General features: G+C 40.4%; 3 protein-coding genes across 4 annotated transcripts in view; 1 reads left to right on the forward strand and 2 right to left on the reverse strand.

Annotated features, from left to right (window-relative positions):
• Positions 1-20,723, reverse strand: part of LOC308365639 (high affinity choline transporter 1-like) — a gene marked incomplete at both ends in the record, with an annotated part of 303,102 nt that overhangs the window by 5,757 nt on the left and 276,622 nt on the right. Inside the window, 3 exons of one of the 2 annotated variants that reach the window (XM_080839128.1) lie at positions 1,303-1,458; positions 1,768-1,881; positions 2,526-2,706. In XM_080839128.1, coding sequence (XP_080695254.1) covers positions 1,303-1,458; positions 1,768-1,881; positions 2,526-2,703 — 448 coding nt within the window. Of the gene's footprint in view, positions 1-1,302; positions 1,459-1,767; positions 1,882-2,525; positions 2,707-20,723 lie in introns of those variants that run through there. The other variant, XM_080839127.1, reaches the window with a different exon arrangement.
• On the reverse strand, positions 5,852-6,574 carry LOC308365881 (claudin-14-like; the record flags this gene model as incomplete). Its single annotated transcript, XM_080839497.1, has 1 exon — positions 5,852-6,574. One exon carries the CDS (start codon positions 6,572-6,574, stop codon positions 5,852-5,854), a length of 723 nt encoding a protein of 240 aa, XP_080695623.1.
• On the forward strand, positions 13,146-19,373 carry LOC308365999 (F-box only protein 47-like; the record flags this gene model as incomplete). Its single annotated transcript, XM_080839635.1, has 10 exons — positions 13,146-13,317; positions 13,567-13,731; positions 13,944-14,020; positions 14,498-14,575; positions 14,954-15,062; positions 16,622-16,795; positions 17,236-17,385; positions 17,771-17,913; positions 18,664-18,823; positions 19,267-19,373. The coding sequence occupies 10 exons, from the start codon at positions 13,146-13,148 to the stop codon at positions 19,371-19,373; spliced, it is 1,335 nt and encodes a 444-aa protein (XP_080695761.1).

A 20,723-nucleotide genomic window follows, 5' to 3' on the forward strand; every position in this document is an offset into this window, starting at 1 on the left:
TCTGGCCAAGTTTGCATACCCGTTCATTTCAAGATTTCCAGAATCCTTGGAGCCAATCACAAACTGGCTTTTGGCTACCTGGCGCGCCATTAGCGGATTTAAACTTACCACGGCTACGTTACAAAATCTACTGCACGGAGAGTTTTTAAACATTGGACATGGTGGCCGCCGAAGCACCGCAAAACTTCGATAAGGCAAGTTTTCTTTGAAAACAGAACAGAAACTTGCCCTGGAACAATTCATACAGAAAAAATATGTGTTTGCTTTATTACCGATTGTTGTATCGTTGTATAGTATCGTTGGTCTGATTGGTTAAAGGACTGTCCAATCAGGTGGCTGAAGTGGAGCGCCGTTGAGAGTTGGCCAGACCAACTGAACAAATGGAATGCAGTGAAGGGGCAGGGAATTCCCAGACAACTTAATATTAGCATCAGGCGGAAAAACGAAAAAAAAAAACGTAATAGTAGCATCAATGTCCAAGAGTGTTAAAACAACCTTGCTAACATCGCTAACGGGATGTCTTGCTAGCGGCTACTTGCTAGCGGGTGTTTATGACAAACTAGCAATTCAACAAGATTCCTGAAACACAAGACAAGACAGACGTCCTATTTTACCCTCACATGTCCTCCTTTCGAGACCTAAATGCGTCCGGGTAAAAGAGGAGAAAACAAATACATTCCCGTCCCCGTCAATCAACCGTAGCAAATGGCAATAATATGTTATAGGCGCAGCGTCGCTAAAGACAGTAGGCTAGCCCCTACACTTTGCCTATGTTACAGCAGTTCTAAGTTAACTGCAAAACATAAAATAGCCGAAGATAGCACTTACCTTTACTGGAGGTCGTACGTGTTAAGTTTAAAATCTCTAGCGAAACCGTTAGCTTATGCAAGCCACCTCCACACATCGTATCCAAGCTGTTATTGAATTAATTTAAACTGCAAGTTCAACCTCAACTTATCTGTCTGCAATACCGCTCTCGGCCTCTATGCAACTCGCCGCTCTCACACCTGGCAGGCATAGACAGTAGAGGAGTAGAAAACACACGCGTTAAGACGCAACACTGGGTATCGGTTTTTGGTATCGGTAATTTAAAACGAGTACGAGTAGGAGTATTTTAACAAAGTATCGACCCGATACCCGATACTGGTATCGGTATCGGTGCATCCCTATGGAAGTATGGAAAATAGTACAAATAATTAAATCTGTAATTATTTAATAAGAAAAGTGTTCCTGTGGGCCAAATCCGAGAACTACTAGAACAATTGAATTGAATCGTCAAGAGAAGGGATCACTGGAACATACCCAGAGCTGACAGAATGGCGGCTGACCAGAATATTTCTCCCATGAGAGCGGGGATAAAAAGCAGTCCACCCATTCTCTTCCCATAGATCTGCTGAAAGGGATCCAGCATAGTCACATATCCTCTGGAGCGCATAGGCTTGGCAAAGAACAGGCCACCTATGGCAAGATTAACAGCATAACATGTATTGATATATATATATATATATATATATACGGACCAAACATATACTGATATGTACGGACCATGACCAGCATGGAGCAGTTGGACTAAGTCATATATTTCCTTTGACATCGAAGAGACAGAAAATGTGGAAGTAAGAATATTTCTGGTGGCACCATGTTTTTTTCCCTTGTAAATGCCCTTATTCAGTAAGAATGCTGACATCTCTCATGATATACTGTGTGGCATCATCTAATCTTACTGCAAGAATTTGTCTTTTTTTCCTCTTTAACTGTGTGTCATACCTATAACCAGGCTAAGAGCATATCCAAAGGGTGCCTGTGCCCACGCCAGTCCATATCCAGGCAAATACACATATTCAGCAGTGCCATTGATATAGCCTCCTCCGACCCAGGTTGCTGGAAAACAAACAAGCCAGAAAGGTTTTGTTAAGCTGATAAACCTTCACTTTAAACCTTTAAAACTTTATTTGATGGTGCATTTTTGTTCTTATTACACGGCTCTTCTTAATGCTGTAGAATGCTCCATTCACTTGAATGGGGCTTCCCAACGTCCATGCTAAGAACATGGAATCCCACAATCATGCATGTAACCTCCAAATGCGACCAACAAACGTTTAGCAAATATCATATGTGTTCAACTGGCATACATCTACTTCTAAACCTAAATGCTTGTGATTGATTTATTTTGATTACTTATCAACATTATGAATACATATATTGTAAAGCTTATATAGGCTTTAAAGAACATGAAATATGTCTCATGGAAGACATTTTACCCAAGTTTTCTTCTTTCATACAGAATTAAACAAAATAAACTGATTCTTGCAATTGCAACTAATAATTACAATGTATGTCTCTTTCATTTTTTTTTTTTGCGCTTTTGTGGAATGACCTGTAACAGATTACTCCACAATCGGCTAAACTTTTTTGCACAAAATTGCCCCTTTTGTTTCCATGTAGTTTATTTATTTTTTATTTTGTGCGCATTCCAAGTTACAAGTGTCGAAGAGACGGACCCACAGCGCAACCTCTCCACTTACCAGTCATGGTGAATCCGCCAACAAATAATCCAATGTCCCTTCCACCGACCATGATAGTCTCGCTTTGGTCTGCACCTTGCCCGGCATTTTTGTTTTTCCACGCTGCCCATATCCCCACGGCCAGGATCAGCGCATAGAAGATAACAATTGCCACCAGTCCTTCCGCGTGGATGGCCATCCTCTATGGCTGGATCAGACTCTGCCCGACGACCTGATGTTCATTGAGACCTGACGTGGAACAAGAGTGGGAGAAGGCAAAGGAACCGACCAAAGAAATGTTATCGACCAGTTCCAGGATGGAATTTGAAACCTAGATGAAATGAAACACTTCATTTGTGCTTGTTTGTCTCTGTGTTTTTGCTGTGTTCTCCTTACCCAGCTACTAACCAATTGATGCTAATTAGATCATATTTTCCCTATATTTAAGAATGTGATAAAATGAGCAGGCTTGACTATTCCTGTTCTGTGTCCTATTCAGCCCAAGCCTGGTTACCTATATTTCACTTAGTTTCAATAAAAGTTCTTCTGAGATAAAAAAAAATAATAGTGAAGTTCTGGTGCACTGTTTCACTATTTTATATGAATAATTAAGTAGCTTACAATAGCGTAGAAAAATCAGTACTATATGCACTAAATAAAGCGCGCTTCATATTTTATGTTACTTCATATTTGTTTTTTCTTAAGCACCATCACCGATGACCTCTCAAACACCATAATTGTAGCCTATATTTTACAGACGCCGAACAGTTTCCCTTTCACGCTCTATTCAAAGTTTGCTCGGCGAATCTCTTCCAAAAGTCACTTTTCATTTCAATCCCGCAAAATATCCTACCTTTGTAAAAGACTGTATTGACGAACGTCCTCAAATTATTTTAAAAACAGAAGAAGTCTGTTTAGATTCCTTTCGAGAGAGGTTAGAGCGTAATCCAGACAATTCAGGGGAAGCGTACGTATTTCTTAACAGTGTCTTTAAGAGAGATGTTTTCGTCAGAGGTCTGAGGAAGATGAACGTCAGAGAGATGAAAATGGAGATCGCTTTGTGACTAAGGCTGACAGTTAGTCTAAACGAGGACCACATTTTTGAGGGTCTTCTAGGGATGGTTTAATATAGTGGCCTAATTGAAAATTACACCGAGCACATTATGGGACATTATTTTGCTGATTCCTGCTATACCCACTATGCTTAAGTGCATGGATACCTTCTGTTCCTTTCTTTATTAATTGTTGTTCGTTTCCTCTAAATGTAGCCAACTCAAAACGATTATATCAAACACACAATGTGCATGCTTTCATGATAGGCTAGGGTAACCCTGTCAACCCTATGGTCATCCACCACTGAGAATAGGGTGACCGAGAAGGTTGCTTTAATGCTTTTGATTAGTGTTGGCAGCAGACACGGTGGGACAGGTCATTTGAAGGCAAATCATATTCCCAGAAAGATATCCAGGCAGGCACAGGCAGGGCCTCTCTCGAAATGCGCCCACTTTCCGTGGTGCTGAAGTCCTGAAACACTTAAAACTGTCAGCAGTGTAGATTGTAAGACTTCATGTGCAAGGCAAGGCCTCCACTCACACAAATTGCCTGCCTTATTAAATCCGTCTTCATATTTTCTCTCTCCGTCTTTCCACACTGAGAACACGCACGTGTCATGAAAGGTCGACTCATACATGACAAGGTAGGCCTACGAGTAAATGTACCTTCAATTTAATGGATAGCGAAAAAGCGAGAAAAGCCCCAATTACGGTGTGCAAATAAACAAACCACTTCTAATGGGCTGATCCAGGTCAAAGTTAAACTTACACGCAGACATAAAAAAGTGAAAATATGTAACCATAGGAAGACGTCACAACATTTAGACATTCGAACTAATTGGCTGAGCGTGATGTTGTAAATGAATTAATTTCAGGGTGCTTTGACCAATGCCAATAACACATTTCTGTGAAACAACCTTGACTGAACATCACCGACACCTACTACTTCATTAAACTTCCAAAACAAACGAAACGTATCACACTTCGACCGAACTAACCCAAGTAAGCCAAACTAAGAAGTACGACGCCACCTCAAGAACATATGTCCTTCCACCTTGGCTTGACACGCGGTATGAAGCATAATGGAAAATTAAGTAACTATTGCCCCCTGGTGGACAGGCCGCGTATCAATTAAAATGTATTCACTGTAACAAACCAAACCAGTGTTGAGTATGTATGTTATACCATTCTTTCTGTAGTAGTTCTGTGCTGCTAAACAGGATATTTCCTAAGATTAGTTACTGCAGGTACGTGATAGACATACAAAACACTCATACATCTGAATGACTCAGAGACTAAAAGGCAGGACTTTACATTTAATATGATCTTACTAAAAGGTTAGAAATATGGGGATTCAGTAGGCCTCTGATCTTAGCATCTGATCTCAGCATCTTTGAGTTATAAAAAAGGATAACATATCCAGCTTTGCATTTTTTAAGTGTCTCATGTTGTGCCTTAAAATCATTTAAGAGATGTACTTAAGTACAGGGAGAGAATACTCATGCACACTCCTGCTATTGATGCTAAGTGAAAATACAGTATGAATACACATTTTTGAGTATTCTGAAACCAAACTATAAAATTAGTTTCTATTTGGGTGTTCCCCAAAATAAGCAAAAGCTTGCAACATACAACATGTTTGATAAGAAAAGTTGGGAGATAAAATTGATAAAGCGTCACTCCATAAAAATCTGAAAGTAGAAAAACAGTTCTGAGGTCAGAAATGAAACGTTGATTTTGAAAAAAAAATCACACTGTTAAAAACCAAAGTAACTAGCAAACACTGAAAGCGCATGTTTGTATGTGTCCAACTTGTTGCAACATCATAGCAAAGACATGTGGTTTTGTCATTTTAAAGTACTGTCAGAATTTCAGGAATAGATGTTGACAGATCAGCAGTAAAACTTTCACCAGACTTTCAATACTCTCTACAAAGATATGCATGTGACTTCCATTCAGTCAAAAAAGAACATCTTAAAGCTCACTAAAGAATCTGCAAACCATGTCTTTTATCCACATAATTTAAGTTTGTGAGACTTTTGAGATGTTACAAACTTAAAATCCCAGAATGGAAAAAACACACTCAATTCAAGTACTTAGAAGTTAGGAGCTGAAAATATTCTGAAAACCTCATACCTCATCTAACTAGGCAACATGTAGGCCAATAACATGTATCAATATGGAATGCTGTTGGTGTTCATGCCATGAAGAACCAAGTGAGTTTTTAAGAATGCCATGTTGAAGCTGTGTTTGTCTTCTCATAATATGCCATTGTTTGCCTCATACAATCCTTACTCAAACATAGTCACTGAGTCTGTAGCCACTGCTGGAAGCAGAAGTGGGAGAGGGGGTGTGGTTGCTCTTGGAGGCTGCGTGGGGCTGGTAGGTTGGGGCTGCCAGGGGCAGAGCATTGAGTGTGATGGCATGACTGGCATGGCTGGGCCGGCGGGAGGAGTCACCACAGGTTGAGCAGAGTATCACCCCACCAATCACACTGAGGATGCCTGACACGTACCCGATGTAGACAGACCATCCTATCTCATACTTCATAGCAACGAGCAACAGGGGGCTGTAGAAGTCTTGGATGGCGTCGTGGGTGGTCCAGGACGCCGTCACGAGGCAGCAGAGTCCTGCGAAGAGGAAGCCCACTCCACCCCACCTGGCCAGGGAGTTCTTGGTGGTGCCTCCTCCCTGAGCGCAGCGAGTGCACTTCATGCCCACGGTGGACAGGGCTATGGCCAGGACGGAGGTGACACAGGAGAGGACCATGAGTGCGCGGGCCGCCTGGAGGGCCCGGGGCAGGGCTAGAAACGAGCGGTGTGCCTCACACTGATAAATGCCTGTGCTGTGCCAAACACAGTCCATCCACAGGCCCTTCATGTAGGACGTGGCAGTGATGATGTTGGAGCCCACGTAGGCCGTGCGACGCCACTGGGGCATCACTGTGGCCATCACAGTCCCCAACAGCCCCAGCAGGCCCAGGAAGAACCCCAGCAGCTGCAGCCCCATGCTGGCCATGGCTTCAAACAGGTCCTCTTTCCACACGAATGATGTCGAGCTGTGAGTCCCTCCTTAATTGGGTGTAAACAGGTCCTTTGTTTTGAATCCGATTCCCTGTGGTGAAAACTGCGCTCATGAAGCCAGTCAGTCACAGTCGTGAAGCCTTCTTCTTCTTCTTCTACTCTCTCTCCAGAGGCCAGCTGCCTGCGTGACTAATATGAGAGGCGATAAGCCTCACCTGTTTCATGTGCTCCTATGGGTGCAAACAGGAGAGCTGTAGAGGGGTGAAGAAAAAAAATTAAACATTCACAGAGGTGTGTTTGAGTTAAAACAATAAAACATTCACTTCCAAAAAACGCTCCCCTCCCCAACACTAATTAATGAATCCCTTTGCATTTACATGAGTTGTTATTATTTATGGTTTAATATAATTTTATTGTAATAATTGTATATCATACATATCTTTAATAGTGTATTTTATCAATCAAAAATAGAGATTTCAGAACATTAATGTATGTTTGGAAAACCAAGACTCAGTCGTTCCCTGAAACTGCCTGCGGCGAGGTGAGTTAAACATTAGAAAAACTGCTGTTCATACTTTTGCTCTGGTCTTGAGGTCATCTCAACTCATTTAATCAAGAAATGGAAAATTGAAGGTCAGATTTCTCATAAATGACCAAATTCCTTTTCAAAGTTAAGTGCTTCATTATAGCAAATCGAGAAAAACAAGTGTCTTGTATAATGTGGCCGTAGCAAGCGTTATGTCAACATGCAGGCTTCAGGCTCTCACAGCTCTGTGCCTCATTAACGTGTCAAACATCAGGCTCTAATAAAGAAGTAGCACTGTGGTAGACTGTGGTGGCACACTTGGCTGTTCTGACACCCAGAGCCACGGGGCCCCACTGCGTGGATGAAAACACTGGACATGATGGACATGACGCCTGCAGGGCACACACCCCAGTCTAGGCTCCCTATACTGATGTTGAAAATAGAAACAGGCTGGTGCCGAATCACACAGAACCATTGGACGATCAACATTGGGACTGAGTTATCGTAATCGTATCGTAGGGTTTTTAATCCATCCTGTGATAATGTGTGCAGGCATGATTTGTAAAAAAAAGGACATGGCAACTAAAGATAAAAGCAAACACATTTCAAAATCAACCCATGCATTCAACCCAGATGTCATTAGTTTGTTATCCTTTCACTGTTACATTAATGTTGAAACATATTTGAAAGGCAAAGGATGAGACTATAATACACTCTCATGATAAACATTTCAGACTCACTGTCTTGTCATCAATGATTTTTATGGTGACAGAACTGACAAATATTCAAATGTGATACTGTGTACTGCATACTTGATAAAAGCCTGGTTTTGGGAATATATAAAAGGATCAAAGAAGGATTTTGGAAGGATTAAAAAGTCTGCTGTTCCTTCACTCTCTCTCCCCCTGTTTCAGAACCTCTGCTCTGGACTCTGTGCCCTGTATATTCATTTATCAAAGCTCTCGATTGACATCCATGTGAACCACATGTCATAGAACTATCCCTATCAACACTATAATATAACTATCAACTCTATAATCATAGCTATAGTGCTCCTTACCAAGTGTGTAAGTGTCCTTGAGCAAGACACTGAACCTGATGTATAAATGCAGCTTCCTTGTAAGTCTCTTTGGATAAAAGTGTCTGCTAAATGTAAAATGTAAATGTAAAAGTGACCCAAATGCATCATACCTGTGTAATACATGTCAATGGTGGACTATCCTCAGGCTCAGGAAAGTCTTGGTAGTCTCTGGTCCTGGTCGAGTAAGTGACAGCAGCATTATAAAGCAACAGTAGGAGTTAATGAGCTGGCCAGTGCCAGCACCACAGCATAGTCCCTTCAGTTCCAGGTCCTGGATGAACAGGGCTTATTGTTGTGCCAAGCGAGGAAGTGATCAGATGGCTAACATCATTAGCACATCACTCATGGGCACTTCCTTGGCTGTCAGAGGCAGGGTGTCAGGGGTGCTCTTTATACATAGCTCCAGCCCTGGGCCTCGGCAGACAGCAGACACCAGTGAATTGCTGGAAGGACATGGAATAAAACAAAATTGTATGTGAGCGCATTTGTCTTCAATACTGGTGACTTCATTTGGGACGTATAATGGAGGACGTATAATGTTACTGTAGGTTGCATTAGGACAAACGTGTCTGGTAAATAAATCACAGATAGAGGGGATTTCAAATTCAAATCTGTATGACTGAAAAAAATTACAAAAAAAGCTAAATAAATAAATAAATAAATAAATGTAATTAGAAAACCATTACTTACATCTCAAGCCTGAACAATCTTTAAGACAACAGCCCTCTTTTATAACAACCTTTGATAACAACTTCAGAGATAGAGAGCAGCAGGGGGCATTGGTATCTCTGTAGATAGAAAGGTAGGCCTAGTAGCCAGAGTAGTAATGGGATTTCTAGTTCAGGGCAGTGAACCGGGCAGTCTAAGCCTTAATAGAGTCGCTCTCCAAGTTGTGATGGGCTTGGGGGGGCGGTGGTTTTGGGGTAGGTGACTGTGCTCAAACTATGCTCATCTGCCCTTCAAAAGTCCTCTTCTTACCTTTATTTAGCCAACAGTTGCCTTAGCCCATCCAATGGTATTCCTTTATAAATGGCAAAGATATACACCACTTCATTGGCACACTCTTGGCACTTATAAAGCATCGCAATGGCTCATGGGATTGCTTGAGTCTGACTCAAACCTGCCAAGAACCGCAGCATTACATTCACCAAGACAGGAGAGAGTAACCGGAACGCACTCCTGTGCCACTGGCCTATTTGTGCCCTGAATACAATTCATTCACAAATAACAGATTTTGTCTACCGACAGAGAATTACATGAATGTCATGACTTGTGTATCAAATGGCACTTTCTCATCACTAATTGGTGTAGCTTACGTGAGTAGTATTATCTGTGGCTATGAATTAAAATATTGTAATGGTTTCTGGGATCGGTTGATGACTCAAACCTGCTGAGACCCTGAAGTGAGAAGCCTACTGTAACCGCCTCACAATGTAGGCTACTCACCCAAAGTTTTTCCGAAAACAGGCCCCCTGCTCCAAGTAGGCTACACTCATCAAAATAATGATAACATATTGCTCAATTTACCAGATCACATATAAGTCATCTATTTAGTATTTCAGTATTGGAGTAGTAGCCTTCTATTTGCTTGTTGCAGGCCAATGCAGATCTCAGTTATGAAGTGTCCTCACCGGAGTCAAGTGAAGGCAGTGAGGTCTGGTCAGGTGTCACTGATACGAGAGGAAGAGGGTGGACACCTGAGCTAATGAACTGGTGAGCTGGAGAGAGGAGCAGAGAGGGCAGGTTGTAGTGGTTTAAGAGGCAGATGATATAAACATAGAAACAAAAAGTAAGGAAATTTGTGTTTGGTAGATTATTTTTTTGTTGTAACAATGCTTCTCTGCAATAGATTTTATACCGTTGGAAAGCCTGTTTAGTTCCCTTTTAAATGGTCCCACATTTGTAAGGAACATGCATTTGTGGGATGAGCAGCACAGCTGAGTATGTGGGTTGCGCAACAAAGAAATAATCTACCAAACACAAATTTCCTTACTTTTTGTTTTCTATGTTTAGATGAAAAGCAACAGAGAGAAGAGAGTGCAGGTCCTAGTGGTTTAAGAGGCAGATGATCTAGATGACGAGCAACAGAGAGAAGGCAGGTCCTAGTGGTTTAAGAGGCAGATGATCTAGATGAAGAGCAACAGAGAGAAGGCAGGTCCTAGTGGTTTAAGAGGCAGATGATCTAGATGAAGAGCAACAGAGAGAAGGCAGGTCCTAGTGGTTTAAGAGGCAGATGATCTAGATGAAGAGCAACAGAGAGAAGGCAGGTCCTAGTGGTTTAAGAGGCAGATGATCTAGATGAAGAGCAACAGAGAGAAGGCAGGTCCTAGTGGTTTAAGAGGCAGATGATCTAGATGACGAGCAACAGAGAGAAGGCAGGTCCTAGTGGTTTAAGAGGCAGATGATCTAGATGAAGAGCAACAGAGAGAAGGCAGGTCCTAGTGGTTTAAGAGGCAGATGATCTAGATGAAGAGTAACAGAGAGAAGGCAGGTCCTAGTGGTTTAAGAGGCAGATGATCTAGATGAAGAGCAACAGAGAGAAGGCAGGTCCTAGTGGTTTAAGAGGCAGATGATCTAGATGAAGAGCAACAGAGAGAAGGCAGGTCCTAGTGGTTTAAGAGGCAGATGATCTAGATGACGAGCAACAGAGAGAAGGCAGGTCCTAGTGGTTTAAGAGGCAGATGATCTAGATGACGAGCAACAGAGAGAAGAGAGAGGGCAGATCCTAGTGGTTTAAGAGGCAGATGATCTAGATGAAGAGCAACAGAGAGAAGGCAGGTCCTAGTGGTTTAAGAGGCAGATGATCTAGAGGAAGAGCAACAGAGAGAAGGCAGATCCTAGTGGTTTAAGAGGCAGATGATCTAGATGAAGAGCAACAGAGAGAAGAGAGAGGGCAGGTCCTAGTGGTTTAAGAGGCAGATGATCTAGATGAAGAGCAACAGAGAGAAGGCAGGTCCTAGTGGTTTAAGAGGCAGATGATCTAGATGACGAGCAACAGAGAGAAGAGAGAGGGCAGATCCTAGTGGTTTAAGAGACAGATGATATAGCCTACGTAGATGATGAGCAACAGAGAGAAGAGAGAGTGCAGGTCATGCATACCTGTCACGTTAACATGACTGAGGTCAGTGATTGTGAAAATCTGTGAAAATCTGTGAGCCATCCCCACCATCCACACATACGACAATACAGTAGCATATTGTTACAATTACGAGGCATTTCTGGTTTGCCCTGAGATAAGTTGTTCAGTGATGCTGAATATTGAAACGTTTTGACTATAGTAACCAAAAAACTGCTACACAGACATAGTGAGCTACACAAAACATGTAAACTCAGCATCCATCTGAGAATCTTTATGGGCTTTTAGCCATCTCCATCTTTCAAATGCATCTCCAATCCTAACCCGCATTTTACGTCTCTGGTCATGCAGCTTTTTAGAAAATTGTTAAGGCTTTTCTGGTTGGGTAGAATCACATATTATCTATGTAAGTCCAGTTAATTTGCTTACTTCCATGGTGGTTGCACGCTGTGTTCGCGTTCTTATCTGGCAACCCATGGTGTCAAAATGGTACTGGAAAAATGGGTGGAATTACACAATCCATGACACAAACAGACGTTCTGGTCATTTAAAGGAGAATATACTGGCTGTAGCATTGTTGTTGGAGATGCCAGTATTTCAGTTTAGCACGTTTCCTTAGTTCTCCTTTAACTTAGTGAAAATGTTTAGTTTGTATAGACGAAGTATTGTGTTTTAATAGGAACTACGAACTAGCATATGATTGATGTTGCTGGGTGACACATTATCCATCTTGATTCGGTTAACCCAGCATTGGGTTGGTACAATAGTTATTATGGGTTAAAAATACCCCAATATTTTTGTGTTTATATAAACATCATAGAACCAATGGCTTCCCGTCAAGACTTGACTATGGTAATAGCTTTGTATTTACGCCATACTAGGATAGGCCATGATATAAAAACAATATAAAAAACAAAACAATATAAACTTGACAAAGATTTGATTCACCAGCTGTTGCCACCACCCGATTCAGTGAAATAACCCCCTTCAATGAAACGGTTTCTGGCCCGACCGTCAACACTATACAGAGGCACAAGTTGTACCGCACAAATCTAAAGATCGAGGAGGTATGATGTACAAACACAGAAATAAAATCTCAATCATGAGGCAACCACTTAAACTCGCAGGAAAACATTTATAGAATGCTGTACACATTCTGTCAACACACAAATCAATGGCACGAGAAGCTTTTTTGGCGGCACATCTCAAAGCTAAGACGCAAATTGGAGCATTCCTTTGGACTAGCACAGCTGACTAGTTTTCCTCAGTATAGGTAGCTAAGGTTGAGGTAAAGGCAGTGGACAGGTAACTTAATCGTAGACAAAACTGCTAGTTAATTGCTTTTTAAAACTTTATAACAGGAAAACAGCTGTCACCTATACAAGTTTGCAAGTTTTGTAGAGGTAAGGGAATAACCATCACAGTTTTTATTCATTAGCTAGTCCATATTAATATCAGTCCTGTTGTCACTCTAATTGTCTATATAACGTTAGCGAACATTTGATTAGAGGAAAGTTAATTTATCAGTTAAGATAATTTGTCTTAGAAAATAATAATGACCTTTACTTAATACAACGTTATCGACTTAATAAATGTTTCATAGCGGAAGTTATGATAGAACTGAGATGAGCAGCAAACTGTCAAAAGCTAGTTAGCTGACCATCATGTGTTAGCTCGTCAAATAACGTAAACTGGATAACACTAATATGACTTGGCAGGAGCCAGAGCTAGTTAACTAGCATCATAAATTACTACGAATTTATTGTTGTTAAGAAGTGTTAAGAACATTAATTTTTAAAATACCACCGAACTGAAGTACATTAGGATTTCTAATATACTTTTGTATGTACTTAATTAACACAGCTCAGGACAATTACCTTGAAATGTTGTCTGCGACTGGGGAACACCTTGCAAATAGACGATGCCAACGGGAATCCAGAAAGAAACAACCTTACTCAAGGAGAATAATTACCAGGAGTCAATGCAGCGCTTCTCAGGGGTTCTTTGAAAGACTTCCCTCAGAAGTATTTGATTTGATTTTGGACCACCTGACTGGTGAGCACAGATGGTCTTGGCTTAATGTCAAAACAAATAGAGTAATAACATTAGGCTACAATGTATTAATTTATGGGTTATCAAAAATCAATCTTGCATTATCCTCTTGAGGTAAAAGGGCACAGCAGGACCTTGGTTTACAGAAGTTGGACCCTAACATATCTTACTTTGTCAGTAAAGTGACTTTTAGAAAGTTTTCCCCAGAACCAATGTATATCATAATACTTTTTTTGTCCTCTTTTTTTAAAGTGATTGATATTAGTGTATTGAGTATGATATCAAAGGCCATCAGCAACTATATTGTGAGCTATGTGTCCACATTGTCCTGGAAGAACAAAATGGTTTTGTGGAAGTTTCACCATCACAGCTCACCAAAAGAGGAGCTCTCTGCCTGCAGTCATTACAGATCTCTTGGTAAATTATGCTTTTTTTTCCCTGTGCTAAAATGTACCTTTAATGTGAAGTTTTTATGAACCAGAAGACACATCAAGTAGTTTACCAGTGTCCATGTGAGATCAATTCACATTACTTTGTAACTAACCTAGAAGTACGCAGTCAATTGAACGGCAACGCAGTATTACATGACGAAAGTGGAAAATGAATTCGTGTTTTCCCCTATTTTAAAGGTTTGCTCTTCAAGAGGTGTACCCTTCTATTACCCACAAAAGACAGATTGAAGTTTATGAGTCGCAGGTTATCACAGGTAATACTAGCACACATGATAAAGGTTTAGCCAGAACATTGCTGAACATCTTTAACATTTATATGATTTCAGAAGTTAAATTAGACATTTGCTCTATATTTAAGAAACTACGAGTAAACCAGTATCTTACAATTTTGTGTTGGATGACTGGTGCTCTCAATAATGAAATTAGCAAAAAGTAGGTTAGATCTATACTCGATGTACTGTATGTATACAAAAAGATACACTAGTATACATTTAGCTGATGTAAACTGTGTTATTTCCCCCAAAAACCTACCTGTACAGATTCTGAGGGCATTTAATTTGAACCTTTTCTAAAAAAAATGATACAATGCTCTTGAAATCTAAAAGTTATGTAATATTTAGCTCTTTTTGCTTCTTTTTTACTAAAATCTGTCCAGGAGAAGTTTGAACAAAGAATAAAACCCAATCGCTCATGATGTTGAGCAGGATTCACTGGATTACTTCTCATTTCAGGTTCCTTGTTTTACCCTGGATCAGTGTACATCAACGTCTGGATGCCTGGGCTTTGCGTGTTACGGAATGTTCCTACAGGTAATTTAGTAAATTAGTTAGTTGAAATAGCAAGACCACAATTCCCCCAACCTTAATACTACAATAGTATGGAACTAATGGAACTCTAGCTCTGCTCTTGACAAAGACCATGTAACACATGCATCTGAGTGACTGGAGGAAATGTAACTTGCAGCAGTGTTCAATATGTATCTTTTAATCAGTTAAAGTGTTTTGTCTTTACAATATGAACAAATATTACATTTTTGAACTTATCAGCTGCACCAGAAACTGGTCAAAGCACACTGAACCCAGCTATAGAATATTAATACTTTAACAGAAAATGAAGTTGTCTTAGCATCATCCATTGCAGCTTTAGATGTTGTTCTAAGTGGACTCTCCTATTGATGAATTTAACAGACCTTAATAGCTGGATGGGATGAGCTGGAGTGCCACCGTGTGTTCAACTTCTTGTGTGAATTAACCAACTTAACCCGAAAGATTGAGACAGTTGTCACAAGCAAGCCAGGTAGGCTTTCTTTACTTTTTAACAATATAATGTTTTGACATATTAACCATTTACTTTGTTGGTCATGACTACATATTGTTTATTGTGATAACCTATTTATAAGTGTTGCATTTCTGATTTATTAGTATTCATACAAAGAAGCATTCTGGACACTGTAGAGAATATTTAACCCTGGACACTAAACCGGTGGTCCGATTGAGACTTAAGAAGTGGTATTTTGGAAGAAAAAGATCTGCACAGACCATCTCAGTTATGACATTAGGATATTTGTAATCTAGTTGCAAATTAATTCCCTGGGAGCAGTGAAACCCTGCGAAAATCACCTTGGGGGGATGTCCTTAACTGGTGTTAAATTCCACTGGGGTATAGAGGCATAGCAACATGTTCTTTTCTGACAGGAAACACTTGCATGCACCTATCACAAACCATCAATGCCCTATTCTAATTGATCAGTCAGGCAAATAAATATCACATTCCCTTTTATTCCAGAGTGGTGGTAGTAGTTAACTAAAGTAATACATTTATATGTCCACTCTCTCCTGATGACCAAGTGCTCAACTAAAAAGGCTTTTACTCAACTATTTCGTTCTGCTGGGGTTCTAGATGCAGCAACAGCATCAAATAGCTAACAGTTTTAGAAGTCGAAAAGCCATTTACAGCCATGTCAAATTTCAATCCAATTAACGTTCAATACCATAGTTATCTGAAATAAACCTAATATGCTGTTGCAGTAATCTTTAACCATTCTTTCATCACCATACGGTATGCTATGAATCCTAAAGGGGAAATGAGTGAAAGGACTAAGTAAACTCGTATTTCCATCTCAAAACTTTTTATTTCATAGAAAATAGAGCTGACCTTTCCTGCTCCAACAAATTGCACTGTAGTGCGTACCAGAATGGCTGCTGAAACATTTAACATTTAAGCAAAGCTGTAAGCTATACAATTTCAAGTCAGAGCCCAGCTCTGAAGTTGCAAATGTTGGATACAAATTGAATGTGTATCAACATGTTTCGACATTTTACATTCTGGGCCGAGATAAATTCTCCATGGGTGCATTTACGGGATAGGCTATATCTCGACAAAAATAGCTTGTATTGCAATAGAGCTTTCTTTTCTACAGGCTCAAATTCACATACCCTGATACCTAAACAATGTTTGAAGAGCTGTGGCTTTGGCATTCTAAATCACGTGTGACAAGCTTCAAGTGTTTTGAACAACAGTTTATTCCTTGGAAAAGAACTCCTGGCAAGCACTGCCAATATTGCGGAGACATCTTACATGGTTATCTCGTGTGATGCATTCAGTTTAAAGGACTGCTTGGAAAAACTATGGTTAACTCAATAACAATACAATTGACTCAATAACTTTGGCCTGGCTCTGCTCACTTAGTCCCTTTGACCTTTACCGTTTTCTCTGAAGCGTCTGTTTTTGTAGTGCATGTGTCTTTAGTTTCCTCCTGCCAACTATTTGAGTTAAAGATAGCTGTTTGAAGATGTTGTCAGCTCCACATGCCACCTGCTGACGTCCAGGTGCTTTGTCATGTCATTTGTGGACAGGATCCTCTCCCCATCTGGAGCAGCAGATCCGCTGCTTCTGCAGGAATGTGCTGCTGGACCCACGGCAGACCCGCCAGGACACACTCTTCTGGCTGACCTGCATCCTTAAGCCCTGGCCCATGGTGATCCAGGCCCGCCTGCTCTTCATCCTCTATGGGCCTCTCCAGTCCAACGGTACCAATTCAATTCAATTCAATTTTATTTATATAGCGCCATAACAATACAATTAGTAGGTAGTCTATATTAGGAGGGAAAGAAAAGGAACAGAGTGAGTGGGTAGAGTTCGTCTGTCCATATGCGTAGATGAGGAGTGGTGGGGGTGAGGAGCAATGTTTCCACTTCCATCAGCAATTGGAACATGCTATAAAGGAGAGAGAACATTTTTGTTAGTAGACATCAATTTCAGAAACAGATAGGGAGATACCAGGCCCTCGAACTCTTCATTCAGATTCAGAAGATATAATGCATTGCTTGGGAACTTGTATCCCTGAATACAATGCTTTTTTGTTGTATTGTCAGGAATGCTCTCCTGTCAAATGACTCATTGTTTTAAGTTGTACATGTACTGTACCTGCAATGCATGTGAAGGAAGCTGATTGCAGTGCTTTTAACAGGAAAACTTGGGTGGCAAGATGTGTGTGTGGGAATTGTGGCTCAGTGCAGCTTGTGGGACCTGGCCAAAACAATCATCTTACTGTACAGCGATGCAGACACCAAGGACTGGACAGCAGACACTGTGCTCGGCATTGTAGATGAGATGGCGGGTGAGCTGTTGGGGAAAGAAAGGCGTTACATACAGTACCAGTCAAAAGTTTGGACACACCTTACATTTTTTTGAGAAGTGTTTTCTTTACTTTTATTATTTTCTACTTTGTAAATTTATACTGAAGACATTTAAACTACGAAAGAACACACATGGAATGATGTTCTAAACAAAAAAAGTGTTATCTACCATCTAGAAAATAATAAAAGTAAAGAAAACACTTCTCAAAAAAAGAAATGGTGTGTCCAAACTTTTGACTGGTACTGTATGTGTTGCACATATTTCCAGGGAGTGATGCATTCAAATATTGTCTTACTAAGTGTTAAGTATTAAGTGTAAATTTACTGGAATTTTGTCTGTGTTGTTTTTAAAAATTCTCCTGTCAGTCTTACCGCAGCCCTGGTACCTGGAGAACATGGCACGACTCCTCATCCTGTGTGGAAACAACATCTGCTACAGCGTACTAGCCAGCAAAGCCATCAATGGAAGACTCTTTGACCTTTCTCAACTTCTTGTTTTTATTATCCTGGTGAGTCTTGGTTTGGAAGTCAACAACCCAGTCAGTACAAGCCTCAGAACAGAAATACAGAGTAAATCTTGCAAATGCACATACCCAGTTTTGTCACGATAAAAGGGCGGCCATTCTTGTTCCTCTGTTCTCAATGTTCTGTCTCTTCCCACCCTGGCCTCAGCTGACACACCTGTCTGGTGGTCTGCCAATTTATAATTCTGGTATAGACCTGCTCTTCAGGGCTGTCAAATCCTTAACATCAGTAGACATTTGTATGTTAAAATGTTTAAAAGTAGCAACGTAACAGTAATGCATTTATTGCACGCCAGCATGTATCATAAGGCAATGGGCAGTGGGTTCTGCTTTCTGCACAGCTCTACAACTGCTGACCACTGTTACAAACCTCCGATGGCTTGTGCCTTTATAAGAGCATGGCCAGTGAAGATAGGATAAACAGCGCACACATTTAGTTGGAAAGGTTTTTGACATACACCTCTCCCATGTGTTGGAATCATCAATTCAGACTACATTTAAAATTAAACTACAGTTGAGAATCAGTACTGGATAAAACATTCTAATCTTATGCATTTAATCTTTGTGATGTTTGTTTACTGGTGTTTTTCAGAGCTTTCTCCTTTATGAAAGTTTACAAAACCCAAAGCCAGTTTTTTAATTATTTTCAAATAGCAAAGTTAGAGCCCTATACATTTACATTCACACATTCAAACTGCAACTGAATTGAGCACATGTTCAAACTGGGGTCCCCAGGTGTCTGAGAAGGATGGCTACTGTATGAGCTGGGCGGTCAAGATGATGCAACAACTCTGCAATGTGTTCCCCGGAGCTCCAGAGAAGTGGTCCTTCCTTCAGAGTATGGAGAACATGCTGTCCGAAGTCTCCATGGAGATGTATGAGCTTGTTGTGTCAGGTCAGTGTTAGGCTGATGAGATCATCTTTTTTGTCTATCCGTATGCCCATTTCTGCATGGTTAGGTTCTCTCCAGTAAACGGCAGGGCCTACATATTTACATAGTCTAGAGAAGGGTTGCGGATTCATCAGATGCCTGAAAGTGCCATATCGGAAATCACGTGACGTCATACACAGGGAAGTGTAATGTACTTTTGGCATTGGTAGGGGTACCGAGACCTAGTTTTTAGCCTTATACTCTAACCCTAACCCTAAAAAAATCCAAAGATAAAGTTGATTCTGACACTTAGAAACACTACGTCACTTCCGGTATGGCACTTTCAGGCATCTGATAAATCCGCAACCCTAGATAAGAGTGCAAGGAGGTTCCCAATGCTAGTGCCAGGTGATAATGCTTTTAATGGCAAAGGATGAGTATTGAATGCGTGGCTCTGTTTTATGCAGGCAATCGCGATGAAAACCAAGACATCTTCCAGAACCTGTGCAGTCTTCTGAATGCGTGTGCCCACTTCCACACTGAGATCATTTACATGTTCATGAAGCAGGCCTGAGATTGGCACATTTCTCCTCTGGATACAGTGAAACACTCGGACTCCTTGGTACATGCCTTCAGACAAAGTAGGGTCCTAAAAATGTCTCTTTAGGTTGTAGCTGTGAGCTTACAGGAAAAAGAAAGCAAAATGTTTTAATACATGCCTTCAGACAAAGTAGGGTCTCTTTAGGCTGTAGCTGTGAGCTCACAGGAAAATGAAAGCAAAATGTTTTAATACATAGTGTAACCATCAAGACTTATATATGCTGTGTTTGAAACATTTGTAATGAAATATTTGGAACATATTTAAATGTGTTCTTTATTATATAGTATGTATATTTATTGAAATAAATTATCTAGGTGTACATATATGTTAAATATTTATATATATTTATTCAATTTTTTGGGGTTAAAATGTTTCTTTGCATTATGTTCATATTTGTCACCATTTATCATATAAATGTTTTGCTTCAGCTGCATGTTTTCCTTAGTTAGCTGTATGTCTGACTGTTGTTTGGAACTGTATTTCTTTGTGAAGTAATGTTTTAAGACAAATATTAAAACTTTGTATGTTGATACAGACAAAGTTTTGAGGTTCATAGCATGTTACAGCTTTTTTTGGACAGACAGCATTGTTCTCTGAGAGGAATGTAAGCATAGTGTGCTTTGATAGTTTTGTGTCAAAGCAGGGAGAGATGCAAAAAGAACACAAAACAAAAAACACCACAGAAACAATGTTTACCAACATTAGCAGACCTTCATGTCCAGCCTCTTCACCACTTATATATTTCATATATATGATTTTATGGTGTCTCATAGTGCCTTGGATCTTCAGAACAATTTGACCTGATAACTGATTTCTTCCCATTCTTAAAAGGCAGCAAAGTGGTTCAACCGATCTAACTCAAGATTTCAAATTTGTGTATAAATAAAACAAAACTTCAAGAACTAAACAAACTACCAAATTAATGAATAATTGAACGAATAAGTCAACAGTACCCTGCATGTAATGGTCGGCGTGGGATGGATTTTTCAGTGACGCTCCCGCAAGATCATGTCCTGCTTACGTAAAACTATGGAATAGTGTGTCCCACTTCCACCCCATCTTCCACGTTTTTGTCCCGCTCCCGTCGGGATAATCCCACTGGTGGACGTTTACATGGAATGGATTTTTCATTCTCGCTTGTGCCCGGTCCTATGAAAAGGTGCCATGCGTAAAAACCACCAACATCTTGCACCTGATCATATAAAGCATGAATTATTTCTTGTTGCTGTTCGGCAAACACGTAATATAAACGTAGTACTTGTAGTTTAAGAACAAAAACATCTATTTGTATTTCATTCCATACATATATTTATACTTGAGGGA

This window comes from Sprattus sprattus (genome assembly GCF_963457725.1).
Source record: "Sprattus sprattus genome assembly, chromosome: 5".
NCBI classification, from domain to species: Eukaryota; Metazoa; Chordata; class Actinopteri; order Clupeiformes; family Clupeidae; genus Sprattus; species Sprattus sprattus.